Genomic DNA, 15,864 nt, shown 5'->3' with positions numbered 1-15,864 from the left:
TTAGGATACAGGGCACATGGATAGCATATAAAATCACTTATTTCTTTATATTAATGACAAACACGTGAAAAATAGGGGAAAACCATTTACAATAGCATGAAAACAGAGCACTTAGGGGTAGATTGAACAGTGTGTATAAGATGTGCACACTTGGGAGTATAAAATGTTGCTGAGGTAGATGTGCTGTTGGAAGATGGCTCTGTGTGTCTTTTGCATTTCTGTATGAACTTCAAGGAAGACAGTGGCAGCTCTTGTTTTTTTGTTTTGTTTTGTTTTGTTTCCGAGACAGGGCTTCTCTGTGTAGCCCTGCCTGTCCTGGCACTTACTCTGTAAACCAGAGTAAGTTTTATTCTGTAAAATTCTGAGATCTGTATGTCTCTACCTCTTGGGATTAAAGGTGTGTGCCATCATTACCTAGTGACAGTTCTTGTTTTAAGACTTAAGATCTTTTCACAATGGTGTGTACCTGTAATCTTAGCTATTGGGTGGCCGAGGCAGAAGGATCCCAGCTTTCAGGTTAGCCTGAGTGATTTAGCCAAACCCTTTCCAAAATAAGACAGAGCTAGGACTGTAGCCCAGAGATAGAGCATTTGCCTGTCATGTACATCGTGTCCAGTGTAAGAAAATATCATCACCTTCTTCTGTAAACAGGAGAGAGTTTGTTTAAAGGTTCTCCAGTTGGGATGCCAATTCCCTGTATATGGGGTGTCAGCCTGGGCAACCTCTTTGTCTTCTGTGGGACTTGAGAGCTAGAGGAACTGGCCTACCTACACGTGAGGCTTATGCTTTTTCTCTACTACTAAAGCAAACAAATGAAAAGCTTAGTCTCAGACTCAGGACTTTGTGTTTTCTGGTGATGAGATAGTAACTGGTTCCTGGGTTTCTTTGCTTGCAAATAGCCTATTTGAAAAAAAAAAAAATCTCTCATCTCAGTTTGTGCCATGGCTTCTGGAAAGGTCAAGGAAGGATGGAGTCTTTGTGGGCTAGATTAAAGGTAGTGAAAGACTTTCTTGGGTAGTGGATGATGTCATCTGTAAGTTGGACAAGAACAGCTTGCACAGGGAGAGTGTTACCTGTTAAATAATAAGTAGAGGCTTAGTAAGCCTACTAGATAATGCTTTAGTTAGTGTACACACTCAACCCCATGCCCTTTGCTGAAAGGTAGTTTGAGTATGGCTGCTGAGTGAACGAGCCCTCAACTTTGTGTGTGAGACTTTCAGAGGATGACAGTGAGGACTTGGAACTTTTTTTTAACTGAGAATCACAGGAGTTGGTTGGGCTACAGGAGTAAGTTCTTAGGATTGGAAGAAATGTCAAGCTTTGCTTATTAGTGGGAAGTCACTAGCTCCATCTTTGTCTTGACCTTTGCCTCTGATGTCTTGACCTTAAGGGAAAAGGTGAGTGGAGCTTGGGATGAGGTACCCTGTCCTTAAGAAAGACCAAAGCCCACCCATGTGTCTATGCCCCATTTTGCACATTGTAGAGAAGAAAAAACAATCTGTTGAACTACAGTAAGTTGGGACCTTCTGTGCTATTTACCTGTGGCTACAAGAATTGTACAGAAGCCCTTCCTCGAAGCAAGCATTTGAGATTGGTCTTTACTGTTGCACTCATTACTAGTTCCCTTCTTCTGACTGTTACATAATATTTTCCTGCACAGATCCACACTTTGTGTATCCGTCCACTTAATAATGGACATTCACTTATGATAATGAAACTTATGGATAATCCTGCCATAAACACTAAGTTCAGGGTATTATGGCTAACTGTCTTTCTATTTCTTTTGAATAAACACCTAGTGAGGAATGAGTCAAAATTTTATGGTTCTGTTGATACAGATTACCTCATTTAGTATGGCGTGAACATTCAGGTTATAGGCATAATTTGTAGGAGAAATGAAGAGGCTGTGTGACTGTGGGTGGGGCTCTTGTGTGTGGACACTGTGACGGTAGGTGGGGCTCTTATGTGTAGACACTGTGACGGTGGGTGGGGCTCTTGTGTGTGGACACTGTGACTGTGGGTGGGCCTCTTGTGTGTGGACACTGTGACTGTGGGTGGGGCTCTTGTGTGTGGACACTGTGACTGTGGGTGGGGCTCTTGTGTGTGGACACTGTGACTGTGGGTGGGCCTCTTGTGTGTGGACACTGTGACTGTGGGTGGGCCTCTTGTGTGTGGACACTGTGACTGTGGGTGGGGCTCTTGTGTGTGGACACTGTGACTGTGGGTGGGCCTCTTGTGTGTGGACACTGTGACTGTGGGTGGGCCTCTTGTGTGTGGACACTGTGGCTGTGGGTGGGGCTCTTGTGTGTGGACACTGTGACTACAGGTGGGGCTCTTGTGTGTGGACACTGTGGCTGTGGGTGGAGCCCTTTGTTGTGCCTGGTTAGGATTTTCAGTGAAGCATGTGTCATTGGTTTTTTTGTGAGACTGTACTGTGAATGCTGGTAAACCTGTGAATGGCCATGGAGCTGTGTTCAATATTTAAGTGTTTATGGCTCTGCCTCTGTTCAGTACCTAGTTCATGTACCACACTCACTTCTCCACTATTCCAAAGTCTGCAAACCCTAGGAATTACGTTCAGTTACAAATTATTGTGACTGATGATTTTCTTGAATATATAAAGGAGTCATTCAGCTCAGTAGGAGTTCCAAAAAAGTCTTCTTAAGGCTGGCCTTGAATTCCTGACCTTTTGTCTTTACCTCCCAAATGCTGAAATTACAGGCATATCTTAGCTGTTAAGAGGCAAACACAAACACATATACAGGCATGCACATGCACACAGTTTGTACATGCAGATGGTCAGTATTATTACTGTTGCTGGCAGTGGTAGGTATATGCTAGGCAAGCACGGAGCAGGAACAACCAGATTTCCCAAGAATCTGGTTCCCAACAAATAAATGTCTTTGTTTTTCTGACTGACTTACATCACATAACACAATGATCTTCAGTTACTGAATTTTCACCTTTTGAAAAAGGAAACAACATGTTAGAAAAACATGCAGAGGGGATTGGAGATGTAACTCATTAAAAAAAAAAAGCTCATGTGTAGCATGTGCAAGCTGCTATGTTCAATATCTGCTACTTTTTTTTTTTTAAAGAAGATAGAGCAGACTCAGTACCTTGTGTGAAAAATAGAGGTTGGTCTGATGTGGTAGCTCATACCTTAATCCCAGCATGTGGAAGGTTAGTGGACATATAAAATTACATGGCCTCAAACTCACAGAGATCCACTTGCCTCTGCTCTCCTAGTGCTAGGATTATAGATGCATGCCACTGAGTTTGGCTTGATTTAGACGTTTTAAAATCATGATAGTTTTTCTGGGGTAGCACTCTTTGCTGAGGAGCATCTGTACAGGATTCTCTGTACGAGAAGTTCTAGTATGAGCAAAAAAATACAAAGCCTATTCTGAAAGACAGCGGTGTGTAGTGTGGGTTTTCAGGACAGAGACTTGACCCTGAAGGATTAGGCCTATTTTATTCTCTACTTTAAAACACCAGTGGTAAAATGTTTATGATTTTGCAACTAAAATGACTAACTTTGGAACCATCCAACCCAGAATTCAGATTCTGTCTCTGTCATTCACTAACTGCCTTGGGCAATTATTTAATCTTTCTATATTTCTCATCTGTGAAGTAGAGGTAGTAATGTTACACCTGTCCGTCCAACATGGGGAGGGAAATCATGCCATGCTTGCAACAGTAATTTCTCAATATTGATGGCTTATTTTGCCAGAAGCAATGTTTGCCATCACTTCTAAGTACAATTTACTGTTTACTTTTTATTTTATTTTATTTTATTTTAAACACAGGCTGCCCTAGAACTTGCTGCAGTCCTTTTACCTCAGTTTCTCCAGGGCTGAGGGTTACAGGCATGAACCACCACACCAGCTATATGTGCTACTCTTAACTTTGGGATGATTGCTATATTTTTATATTTTAAAGAAAATAAGGTGGGTGTGGTGATGCTACCTGCAATCCTGGTACCCAGGAGGCTGAACGATTAAAGGACAGTCTGTGCTAGGTATGAGAGCCTGTCTCCAGAAGAAAAAAGTACGGCTTGCTGATTAGGCTCTAAAGGATTCCTAAAGTCCTCTGAGCAAGCAGTTTACTACTATTTCATTACCAAGACATGCTGTGTTGTCTTTAATACCTGCTGATACTGGAATTCACTCCTTTATTGGAGGTTCTAAATGATTTTAGCAAAAAGCTTCACGACTGATTGTCCATGATCTGGACTTATTTTTTTCCTCAGTGGGGACTAGCTGTATATTCTTTTTTGTATTTATTTTTTATTTTATATGTGTTTTGCCTGCATGTATGTATGTGTGCCGTCTGCATGCCTGGTGACTGTGGAAACCAGAAGAGGGCATTGGATTGCCAGGAACTGGAGTTCAGAATGTTGTGAACCGCCATGTGAGTGCTAGAAATGGAACTCCGGTCCTTTGCAAGAGCAACAATTGCTCTCAATTGCTGAGCCACCTTCCTAGATTTGTATATTCTTGAATAATTCCCCATCTACATTTTAAGTGGGTGAGGATTTGAAAATTTTTTTCAAAGAAAAATTCTTTTAGTATGAAATAATTGGTTAGACTTGGGCGATATAGTCCATTTGAACTCCGATCATGAGGTAGATTCATCTAGAAACTCCTTGAACATTTAATGGGTGTTTATAAACAGGGTGGAGCTGTTTGTAGGTAGGTCATTGAGGACTTAAGGCTGTCTCCATAGCTTGATCCTTAAGAGCTGAGATTAGCGAGAGGGGCATAGTTGAGGCAGGCATCACAGATACCCTCCATATAACTGTCTGTCCGTGTCAAGACTGCTTATGTTGTCAGCTGCATTTTTTAACGTACTTTTGAAAATCTGCTTCAAAACCTGGTAATGGGTTTTTTGCTTTTCTTACAGCACCTGGGCATCTTTCTAGAAGCAGAGCAATCATGGAGGTGGTGCCGGCCGAGGTGAATGGTTTGCTTCCAGAGGACATAATGGACACTGCTATAACGTTAGTGGATGAGGATAGTATTGAGGCTGTAATTGTGTCATCCCCAATTCCTATGGAGACAGAGCTGGAAGAAATTGTCAACATAAATTCTACTGGTGACTCAACAGCCACGCCCATTTCCACGGAACCAATCACAGTGTACAGTAACCACACTAACCAAGTTGCAGTGAATACCACAGTTACTAAAGCAGATTCTAATTCCACAGTGAAACCAGCATTTCCAAGTGGCCTTCAAAAACTTGGTGCTCAGACTCCTGTGACTATATCAGCCAATCAGATCATTTTAAACAAAGTATCACAGACATCTGATCTTAAACTTGGCAATCAGACCCTTAAACCAGATGGACAGAAGTTAATTTTAACAACTTTGGGCAAGTCTGGTTCTCCAATTGTTTTAGCACTACCCCATAGCCAACTACCCCAGGCTCAGAAAGTTACAGCTCAGGCCCAGCCAGGAGATGCTAAGTTACCACCGCAGCAAATTAAAGTAGTTACCATTGGAGGGAGGCCAGAGGTGAAACCTGTCATTGGTGTCTCAGCACTGACCCCAGGAAGTCAACTGATTAATACTACAACTCAGCCCTCTGTGTTACAGACCCAACAGTTAAAAACAGTACAGGTAAAAACAAAAAAAGGGGGCATTTGCTTAAAGTGCATGTAAAAAAGTTAAACTGACTCAAAGTTGTATTTATAGGTGTTTATTGCCTAACTTTTAATGAATTCTTTTGAATGTTGTAAGTAATTGTGTGGATTTGTTTTGTTCTTAAGCTTGATATGTCTAATGCTCATGGAAATTTTTGTTATAGAACTTTCAGAAAACTAAATTGTGGTTAAATTCCAAATTGTGTATTTGTAGCCTTTTATGCATTTTATACATAATGTAATTGGCTACACTGGCATTATTTTGCTGGCATAAAGATTCCCAGCTTTCTGCAAAGCTATCAAATCAGTTCATCTTTTTATTGTCTTGGTTAATTAAGGACTAAAGGCTAGGTAAACTTTGCTCTTCTGAGGACCCGTGGAGCCAGCAATAGCTGCTGCTCACCAGCGTTTGCTTCTTGCTTGGAACTTACTGTCGCCTTGTTCATGTTTGCAGTGGGATCAGGATTGTGAGTACAGTGGAGCAAAGCACAGCACTGTGAGTTGGACCTGCTGGTTTTGAGTCAACCTCATGTTCTCCGTAGGCTGCGGAGCTGTGGGTAGCTAGCTCTCAGGAGTTTTTAACCTTAGCTTAAGATGGCTACTTGATCATTCAAGAAACAAAACAAGCATAGTACTGTGTAGTTCTTACAACACTGAGCGTCCTTCAGAATAGTACTTTTTAAAATACTAATTACAGTTTATTCACTTTATATCCCAGCTGTAGCCCCCTTCTTCATTCCCTCCCAATCTCACCCTTTCTCCCTCCCTCATCTCCTCTCCAAGTCCACTGATAGGGGAGGTCCTCCTCCCCTTCCATCTGTCAAAATAGTACTTAATAGTTTGGGTAGTATAGTAATAGATTACCAGGATACACATGAAATGTTTCTCAGTTTTTAATGGCCAAAGAAGTCTCTTCAGGCCACCACAACGCTGATAAATATAGTGACTCACTTAGGAGAAGGAAACCACAGTCCATTCCCTGTTTGGAAGGATTGCCTTTTAAAAGAAACCAGAAGGCAGCCAGTCATGGTGGTTCCCACTTTTAATACCAGCACTTGGGAGGCAGAGGCTGGCAAATCTTGGGTTTGAGGTCAGCCTGGTCTACAGAGAGAGTTCCAGGACAGCCAGGGTTATACAGAGAAACCCTGTCTCAAAAACAAACAAACAAAAAAAAAAAAAAAAGGAAAAGAAACCAGAAGGCTTGAGTCAAAGTAGCAAAGAAAGGAGTATAAGGAGTAGAAAAGTTTGGGAGAGCTACCCCCTCTTAGCCAACATTTACATTCAAGTTTGGCTACTATGTTGGGAAAGAAATAGAAACTTTAATTCTCATGAACTTTGCTTTAAGAAGTTTAAGTTTTCTCAAACCTTGTAACCTGCTATATCCTTTCTTCTACTATTTAACAGTTCATGCCCTTTGCTTCTTCTTCACCATTTATTTTTATTTTTTGAGGTACTCTTGAATGAGATAACCTCCCTTATCACTGTGAAAGCATCCTGTCCTTTGTGTTCAAACCTGTTTTGATTGGCCTTGGCATGTGGATTATTATCATGTTCTCCAGGAACTAAAGATGGAAATCAGAATGCCATTTCTTCGTCCATGAGAGCAGTGTACAAATACTATTTGAATAACTGATTTATCCTATTCACTGATTTCTCACTTTAGTTTCCTAAGTATTGATAGTAAAAGGCTCAGGTCTGATACTTGTTTTACTGTTGTTAGTTTTATATAAACCTAATTTCATTTGTTTTGAAAAGTTTATATATCTGTATATATAACAGAACTGGGCATGGTGGTGCATGTCTTAATCCCAGGATGCAAAAACAGGTGAATCTCTGAATTTGAGGACAGCCTGGTCTGCATAATGAGTTCTAGGACAGCCAGGGCTATATAGTGAGACCCTGCCTCAAACAACTAATAAACAAACAGAAACAAGCAACAGAAAGCCAAAGAAACCTATTTATAATATTTTCTATATTATGTATATAATGTTCTGTCTGCATGTACACCTGCATGCCAAAGAGGGCACCAGATCTCATTATAGATGGTTGTGAGCCACCATGTGGTTGCTGGGAATTGAACTCAGGACCTCTGGAAGAGCAGCCAGTGCTCTTAACCTGAGCCATCTCTCCAACCATGAGTAGATCTTTCTAACTCAAAGGCAACTTATAAAACTTTTTAATTTTTTTTTTTTTTTTTTTTTTGAGGCAGGGTTTCTCTGTGTAGCCTTAGCTGTCCTGGACTTGCTTTGTAGACCAGGCTGGCCTCAAACTCACAGAGGTCTGCCTGCCTCTGCCTCCCAAGTGCTGGGATTAGAGGCGTCATCACTGCGCCTGGCTCAATTTATGAAACTTTAAAACACTTTGGAAAAATAAGTTAGTAACTACACATTTATAGTTTTCTACAACAGGCTCAAAATATTGGGGCTATTTTGAGGAATAAAAGTATACAAATTTGATTTTCTTCCATTAAATAGTGCACAGCATGATTTTAAATTTAGAGTATTGAGGCCCTTAGAGTGTGGACAGCAGGAAGACTAAGGAGACCCATTTTCAAAAGTCATGAATGCAGTGACCGTCCCACAGGCAGTGACTGAGGCATAGTTACACTTAGTTTCAGGGCTAACCACTGTCTCATGAGAGCATAGTGCATAAGAACAATAAGCATCTAGCCGTCTGGGATGGCAGAGCTCCTTAGTGGCTCCTGAATGTGTCCAGCATGGTACTGAAAGTTATTTACATGAGTGTTTGGCTGACTTTTCTACCTTATTTATAATTTTTTTCTTAATCTGCTGATTATATAAATTTATTGAAAATGATTCTTTAAAATTTTTTTAAGAAGTTGTTTGCTTGTGTATTTATTATCTGTCTGTCTATCTGTCTATCAATCAATCATCTATCTATGTTTATGTATGTTTTGCCTAAATGTATGCTGTGCGCGTGCCTAGTTCTTGCAAAGTCCAGAAGAAGGCATCAGATCTCCTAAGCCTGGAGTTACAGATGAGCTATCGTTTGGGTACCAGGAATGGAACCTAGGCCCTCTGGGAGAACAATAAATACCCTAAATCTCTGAGCTTTGTGCATGCCAGGCAAACACTCTAGCAAATGAATTACAAACACAGGCCATTTCAGTTTGATTCCTAAGCTCCCCTAGAAGAAAAGTGTAAGAGAAATAAAGAATCATTTTCAAGGGCATGCGCAGCATTATATAACATAGGCGGGTGTGGTGGCTGGTGTCTGTAATATCCTCTGGAGGCAGAAGACTAAAAGAGGTCAAGGCCAGCTTAGCCAACATGAGGCCTTATTTTAAAAACTGCTTCCTTATTGGATCTGGAAATTGTTTTTAGAAGTGCTTAAGAAATACAACCGTAAGAACAAGATGAGATTTTTCATTTGAATAATTAATATGCTTTTGGTTCCATTGTTTAGATTTTTTTTCTGTTTGGTAAGCATATAGCATATGACGGTGAAAATCAGGAATGGGGGGAATACTTGAAGTCTTAATGGCTAAGGTTCTGTTTCTGAGACTGTCTACTTCTGTGGTCACTAACGTGTAGATGTGAAATTTCACCTTGCTTTAGAGCTTCACTGAGCACACTGGTTTACAGCGTTCTACAGTCCAGTTAACTTACTCAGGTGTATCATGGTTTGCAAGCTGGCTGTATTGCTACACCAGTGGATTTCCTTTTGAAGAAAGGATTTTATCTCGTAGGAATTTGTGTCACTGATATGTTCTGAGTACCAGAAAGTAGCATTGTGAGTGTGATAGCATGCCATCTGTAATTTGAGCACACAGATAGAACTGGTATTTAGCTGTCATCAATACCATTTCTGATGTATTGCTAATTATTCCTGTTGGTTATATTTTTTCATTTGAGTCATCTCCAGTAATAAATAATACTTTAGGGTCTTGATGTACATATTTGTGAAAAGATAAAATGTTCTTCACGCTTTGAGTTTTTACGCCAGGTAAGTCTCGGTATATGAAAATGCTGAGCTTGGGCATGCTAGCTTGTACCTGTAATCCTAGGCCTTGGGAGTGAAGGCAGGACTTTTCCTGGTTCACGTGGTATGTGTGTGCAATAGGCATGGTGCTTCATGTCTATAATCTCAGTACTTGGGAAGCTGAGGCAGAGGGAGTGTTGTGAGTTCAAGGCCAACCTGGGCTACATAGTGAACTCCAGGCCTGCCTTAGCTGCTGGAGTTAAAATCTCAAAAAGAAAACAAATGAAAAAGCGAGAGAGAAAAGACAGTGTAGTTGTAAGTCTGTAGTATGTATTTACATCTTAGATTGAAGGTGAATGTGGTCATGTGTTCTGTGTGCAGCAATGACTCATCATTTGTATTGCAGTTTTAAAACTGTCTTTTGATTACTGAATAGCTTATTTGGGAAACTAATATCGTGTGTAATGTTTCTCTATTAAGCATTATTATTATTAAACTTTGCTGTTTTCACCATCTGTATGTTTCAGAGAGGCTAGATATTTATTGTGAAAGTAGAGGTGTTAGGAAACATGCGCTTATAGATATGATCATATTAATATTTTGGTGAATTGATTTATTTTAAATGGCTTATACATTAATTTATAGATACACTTGCTAAATGACTTTACATATATTGCTGTGTATGAATCTTGTCTCATTTTTTACTGCATAGATGTTTTATGGAACAGATGTCTTCATAGTTATTTATGTTTTAGATTGCTAAGAAGCCTCGAACACCAACCTCGGGTCCAGTGATCACGAAGCTGATCTTTGCAAAACCAATTAATAGTAAAGCAGCTACGGGACAGACAGCTCAAGTGTCGTCACCAGTCATTACAGGTTGTATTTCTTTATAGTTTATCAAGCTCTGTGTGTATCTGTCTTTTAGAGTCAGAAAAGACTCTTTTGCCACCTTAAAATGTTTTTAGTGCAGTAATTATAGCTTATTTATTGGTATTTTTGCACTCTTTTATTAAAAATAATTTTTTTCATGCAATATATTCTGATTATAACCCCCCAGCTCCTCCCAGCTTCTCCCAGCTCCTCTCAGCTCCCCCACAGCCCTCCCCAGCTCCTCCCAGTTCCCCCACAGCTCCTCCCAGCTTCTCCCAGCTCCTCCCAGCTCCTCCCAGTTCCTCTCAGCTCTCCCCAGCTCCTCCCAGCTCCTCTCAGCTCCTCTCAGCTCCTCTCAGCTCCTCTCAGCTCTCCCCAGCTCTTCCCAGCTCCTCCCAGCTCCTTCCACATCCTTTTCTTCACACATCTTCCTAGAAACTCCCCCTACAACTCCAGTCTTCTTTCTCTCTTAGAAAACAAATAGGCGTTAACAAAAACAAAAACAAATAAACCAGGTTAAAAGCCACAGATAGACAGCACAAGATACACACAAAACACAAAACCTATAAAAACACCAAATAGGAAATCATAACCCAGTTCCTTTGTCTGAACCACCTCTCCAGCCCACATAAATTCTATATGAACAGAAAATTGTCATGTTATCAAATGATTGTTATTTAAATAATAACAGAATTTAGGTTAGAATACATTATCAGCCTTAATCAACTTTATTTATCAACTTTAATGTTACCTAATTCTTTTTTATTATATAAGCAAAAGACCTATAAGACAAAAAAATGCCTGAACACAGTGATATGAAACAAGAGTCTAAAATAATACCATTGGGTTTGTGGTGGCATCAAGTGCTGGGCATGGGGCCTGCCCATAAGCCTGGTTAATACACCCAGTGAGACTCCATCTGGGCATGGGGCCTGCCCATAAGCGTGGTTAATATACCCAGTGAGAGTCCATCTGGGGGGAGGGTCTATTTTCCTTTGTTATCAGAGATATCTTCTTGGTTAGGGATGGGACCTTGTGTCCACCCCCTCTGCCCTACCCGTCCTCATTTTAACTTGGACGTGGGCAGGCCCTGTGCATGCTGTCATAGTGTATTTTGTGCATCAGGCCTGTTGTATCTGGGAGACACCATTTCCTTGGTGTTGTCTATCCCCTCTGGCTTTTATAGTCTTTCCACCTCTTCTGCATAGTTCCCTGAACCCTGAGGTGTAGAGGAATTTTAACCCAGCAACATGGCTACATTGGCAAGGGATCACATCCAAAGACCTAGGCCTGTGTGATCTGGCTGAAATACAGACATGCCTTCAGTATATACCTTTAATCCCTCTGGCTGGAATTTAGTACATACCTTTAACTCCAAACAGTGATGTCTAATTGAGGGGCAGCCAATGTGATGAATCAGAGAAAGACTTGACAGAATTAGTTAGAGATAGGATACACCCAACTCTTCTTGGGAACAAACAGGAAAGAGAAGCTACTTAAGAGCAGTGCATGGAGAGGAGAGTACAGTTCAGTTTGGTACAATTTAGTTGAGTACAGTTGAGTTTTACAGTTTGGTTCATGGAGTCCAGAAGCAGTTTTTCTAAACAGAGCAATTCCATGAGAAGCAGAGAGTGGCCAGTTTGAATCAGTCAGCTTGGAGAGGAGTTTTGAGCCAGAACAGCTGAGTTGAACCAGCCAGCCAGAGATCAGAAAAAAACTAGAAGGGGTGAGCTTATTCAGCAGTAAGTCTAGGCCTAGGTTAGCAGATGGAGGCTGGAAGCTGAAGCCTTCAAGGTCTGGTCTTGCAGAAGATTAGATTGTATGGAGACTAGAAGCTTCCAGGCCTAGCCTAAGGATATTTAGATAAAAAGTCTGGGCTCAGCTCAAGCCTTGTATTAGTATAGTTTGGGTATGGCTTTTATCTCATCCCCTCTTCTGAGGAAATGAAAACATTACACTGAGGGGAGAGTTCCAGAGTCTCACTCTCTTCCCGTTGTCCAGTTGTGGGTCTCTGTGTAAGTTTTTATTTTCAAATGAAGACATTTTACACTTAATAAATAACTGCTGCAAGCAAAATGTCTCATTGAGTAGTAAGTTCATGAAGACCTTAAGCTCCTTTGCTTTGGATAGGAATTACCATGAAAGAAGCAGACATTTGGGCCTGCAGTAGCCCCAACTAGCGTTTATTAATGTTTAGTTTATGGTTTTTGTAGATTTCTATATGCAGTAACTTACATAGTTTCTTAGAAATCTTGTGTAGCATATACCAAAACACTGCAATTTTGCCAGAGTGCAAACGGAGGCACCCAAGTAGTAAATGTCTGAGCTGGGATTTGAACCCAATCAGTTTGTCTCCAGATAGTAATTCATATGCTAACTATTTGAATATGTTTAAATTAATAGACATTGGATTATATTTCATGATGTGTGTTTGAAGGTTTGGTTTTGGCATTTTAATATACAATTCTTTAAATTTTTTGTTTAGATTTATGTGTTTAAGTGTTTGCCTTCATGTGTGTATGAGTACCACATGCATTCTTGGAGGTAAGAAAAGGGCGTTGAATCTCCTGAAACTGGAGTTATGGATGACTGTGAGTTGCCAAGTGTGGGTGCTGGTAATCAAACCTGGGTCCCCTGGAAGAGCAGCCAATGTTCTTAATGGCTGAACCACCTCTTCATCCTCCAAATGCAATTCTTTATGAACAGAAAATTGTTATGAAAGAACTTAAATAATAACAGAATTCAAGCTATAGTTCATTTACCAGCACTCTCCTTCATGTGATCCAGGCCCTTTTTATCATATACTTTAAAATGTGTCATCAACAGTAACTGTATCATTTCAGATATTTAGATTTCAAATGCTCTGTTAGGAATGTAGTTCAGTTAGTAGAAAGGTTGGCTATGCCTAAGACCTTGATACCATTCACAGTAATACAAAACAACAACAAAATCCCAAATAATACAGTTCTCTCTGATTGTATGGGTTACTATCTTGGATGCCATTGTTTAGTCCTTGGGTCATTTATAGTATGTTGCAAGGTGATCACCTTGCCTTGTAATTGCAGACAAAATGCATAAAGATAAATATCTGTTCTGTCACTATAATTGTTCGCACTAAGTTTAGTTTACAGAAATAATTTCATCTTTTTGGGGAGAGGGAGTCAGGATCTTGCTCTATAGCCCTGGCTAGCCTGCTGTCCATTCTGTAGCCCAGGCAGGCTTTTTGTACTCACAGTAGTCTTCCTGTACAGCCTCCCTAGTGCAGTACAGGCGTTCATACTGTGCCCAGCTTAGTTTCTCTGTTGACTAGTTCTGTGTAGCCTTTATATTTTTACACATGTCACATTGTAAGCCACCAAAATAGTTGTCCTATATTACAAGTGTCCTATTACAGGTAAGTTTTATCATTTGTTTTTGTGTTACAGCTAATGCTCTTTCAAAATATGTTAAGATTGGATTTTAAATTGGGGGGTTCTTATTGAAGATGGCTTTACCTATGTATAGCTAGTTTCTCTAAAATGTAAATTTGATCTTGTCACGTCCTTGTTTAAAATATTCTTTGCTTGATTCATTTCCTGGCTTTGGCATAACAGTATTGCTTACATAGTAGAAGGAGAGAGCCAGCTTCTGCAGGATGTCCTCTGATTTCCTTAAGCACACCATGGCCTGTGAACAACCAGACCCTCTCTCACACACTGAATGAAGAACCGTTTAAAAAAAAAATGGAAAATCATAAATGCTACCTGGAGGAAAATCTAGCAGATTCCTTTATTAAAAACAAAACAAACAAAAACAAAACAAAAATAAACACACTTAAATTTTAAAGTATACCATGAAATATTCAAATATTTGGCCAAAGTTATATATCAGGCTGATTTGTCCTTGTGTGATGCTAATGGTCCTCAGCCTTGATGCTGCAACACTTTAATACAGTTCATCATGCTGTGGTCACCCCAACTATAAAATTATTTTTGTTGTTACTTCATAACAGTAATTTGGCGACAGTTATGAATTGTAATGTAAATATCTGATTTGTATGATAGTCTTAGATGACCCCTGTGACAGGGTCATTTGACCCCAAAGGGGTCAGGACCCACATTGATTATCATACATGTTTTCAGAAGGGACCTCTTGCCAACCACAGCATCTGTAGCTCTTTGTTCATCCTTACAGGGTTGGGGCTTTCCTCAAGAGAACATCAAGGCTGTATTGATTGTTTATAGCATTAATGTGGCAACCCCAAACTGCCAGCTGGGTACTAGGACTTAAACAGCCTGTGATCGCTGCTAGAGACTTAAGAACCAGATTCATTCGTGGGTATAAGTTTGATGTCCACAGTTCTTGGGAGCTGGCACTGGCACTTGGGGGATATCTAAGCAAATCTGCATTTCTGTACCTGGTGGAGAAGGATGAGGGTTTCAAGACCATTTTTGGTTATACTGTGTTAAATTCTAGGTCTGCCTGGGCTACCGAAGAACCTGTCTCAAACTCAAACCCAAAATTTCCTTTGTATCTTGTTCTTGCCTGGGTTATTCCTTATTTAATGTCCATTTAGGAGTAGGAAGGATAGGATTCCCCCTGCCCGAGCCTACCCCACAGAGGGAAGGCAGTAGACAGCAGAACCTGCACTGTAACACCTGTCCGTGAGACCAAACTAGCAGGCTTGCGGGAAGTCTGCCTCCCTGCCCCTCAGAGAGGCAGGAGAATATAGATCCCCACTAATGTAGCATGTGTACATATTCAATAATCAGTCTTACTTTAATAACAAAATTATTCACTTGTGTGTGTGTGCACCTGCATGCAAGCTGAGTGCAAGCCCTTGTGTGTAGGATTGTGTGCTGTGTAAAGATTCAAATGATGAGTTCTGTGACTCCCATATCTGGTTCTGAGAATCTCCTGTCTCAATGTTGTGTAAACACTGCTTCCCCAATTGTTCTTAATACGTCATTAAAACGGCTTAACAGTCTATTGCTGAGCATGGGAGAGAATAGGACTGGACCTCCTGCCAGCCAGGGGAGGAGAAGAGAGAGAGGAAGTAGGGAAGTCAGGCAGAGGTCCAGAAGACAAGAGGGGAGAGCTTCTGGAGCAGAGAAAGCCATAAAGTGCAAGTATCTCAGGGATTGATGCTGGCAGGAAGTCAGATTCGCTTAGAGGGTTAAAAATAGATCAATACTGTTCAGTTCTTGTGCCATAAAGCTTATTAAACAAATATAATAGTCCAGTCTCAAGTATTTGGGTGCTCAACCAGCTAGGTTGAGAGACTGCAACACAAACATACACGCACACACACACATATTTCAACAACACTAACGCCTCTGTACCTTAGAGTATGTGTGGAGGTCACAGGACAGTTTAGGCATCCCCTTCTCTCCTGCCATGTTGGGCTTGGGTGCCTTCCCTGGGTC

The 15,864-nt window shown here is 40.6% G+C and overlaps 1 protein-coding gene across 5 annotated transcripts in view; it reads left to right on the top strand.

The window, feature by feature from the left end:
* Nucleotides 1–15,864, top strand: part of Lin54 (lin-54 DREAM MuvB core complex component) — a 66,635-nt gene that overhangs the window by 11,955 nt on the left and 38,816 nt on the right. For 4 of the 5 annotated variants that reach the window (XM_060381022.1, XM_021646116.2, XM_021646117.2 and 1 more), the window contains exons 2-3: nt 4,906–5,621; nt 10,342–10,465. In XM_060381022.1, the coding sequence (XP_060237005.1) occupies nt 4,938–5,621; nt 10,342–10,465 (808 nt within the window). In that variant the 5' untranslated portion in view covers nt 4,906–4,937. The remainder of the gene's footprint in view (nt 1–4,905; nt 5,622–10,341; nt 10,466–15,864) is intronic. The other variant, XM_021646118.2, reaches the window with a different exon arrangement.

The sequence above is a fragment of the Meriones unguiculatus genome, chromosome 3 (assembly GCF_030254825.1).
Source record: "Meriones unguiculatus strain TT.TT164.6M chromosome 3, Bangor_MerUng_6.1, whole genome shotgun sequence".
In the NCBI taxonomy this organism is placed as follows: domain Eukaryota; kingdom Metazoa; phylum Chordata; class Mammalia; order Rodentia; family Muridae; genus Meriones; species Meriones unguiculatus.
This window is presented reverse-complemented; position numbering and strand designations above follow the sequence as displayed.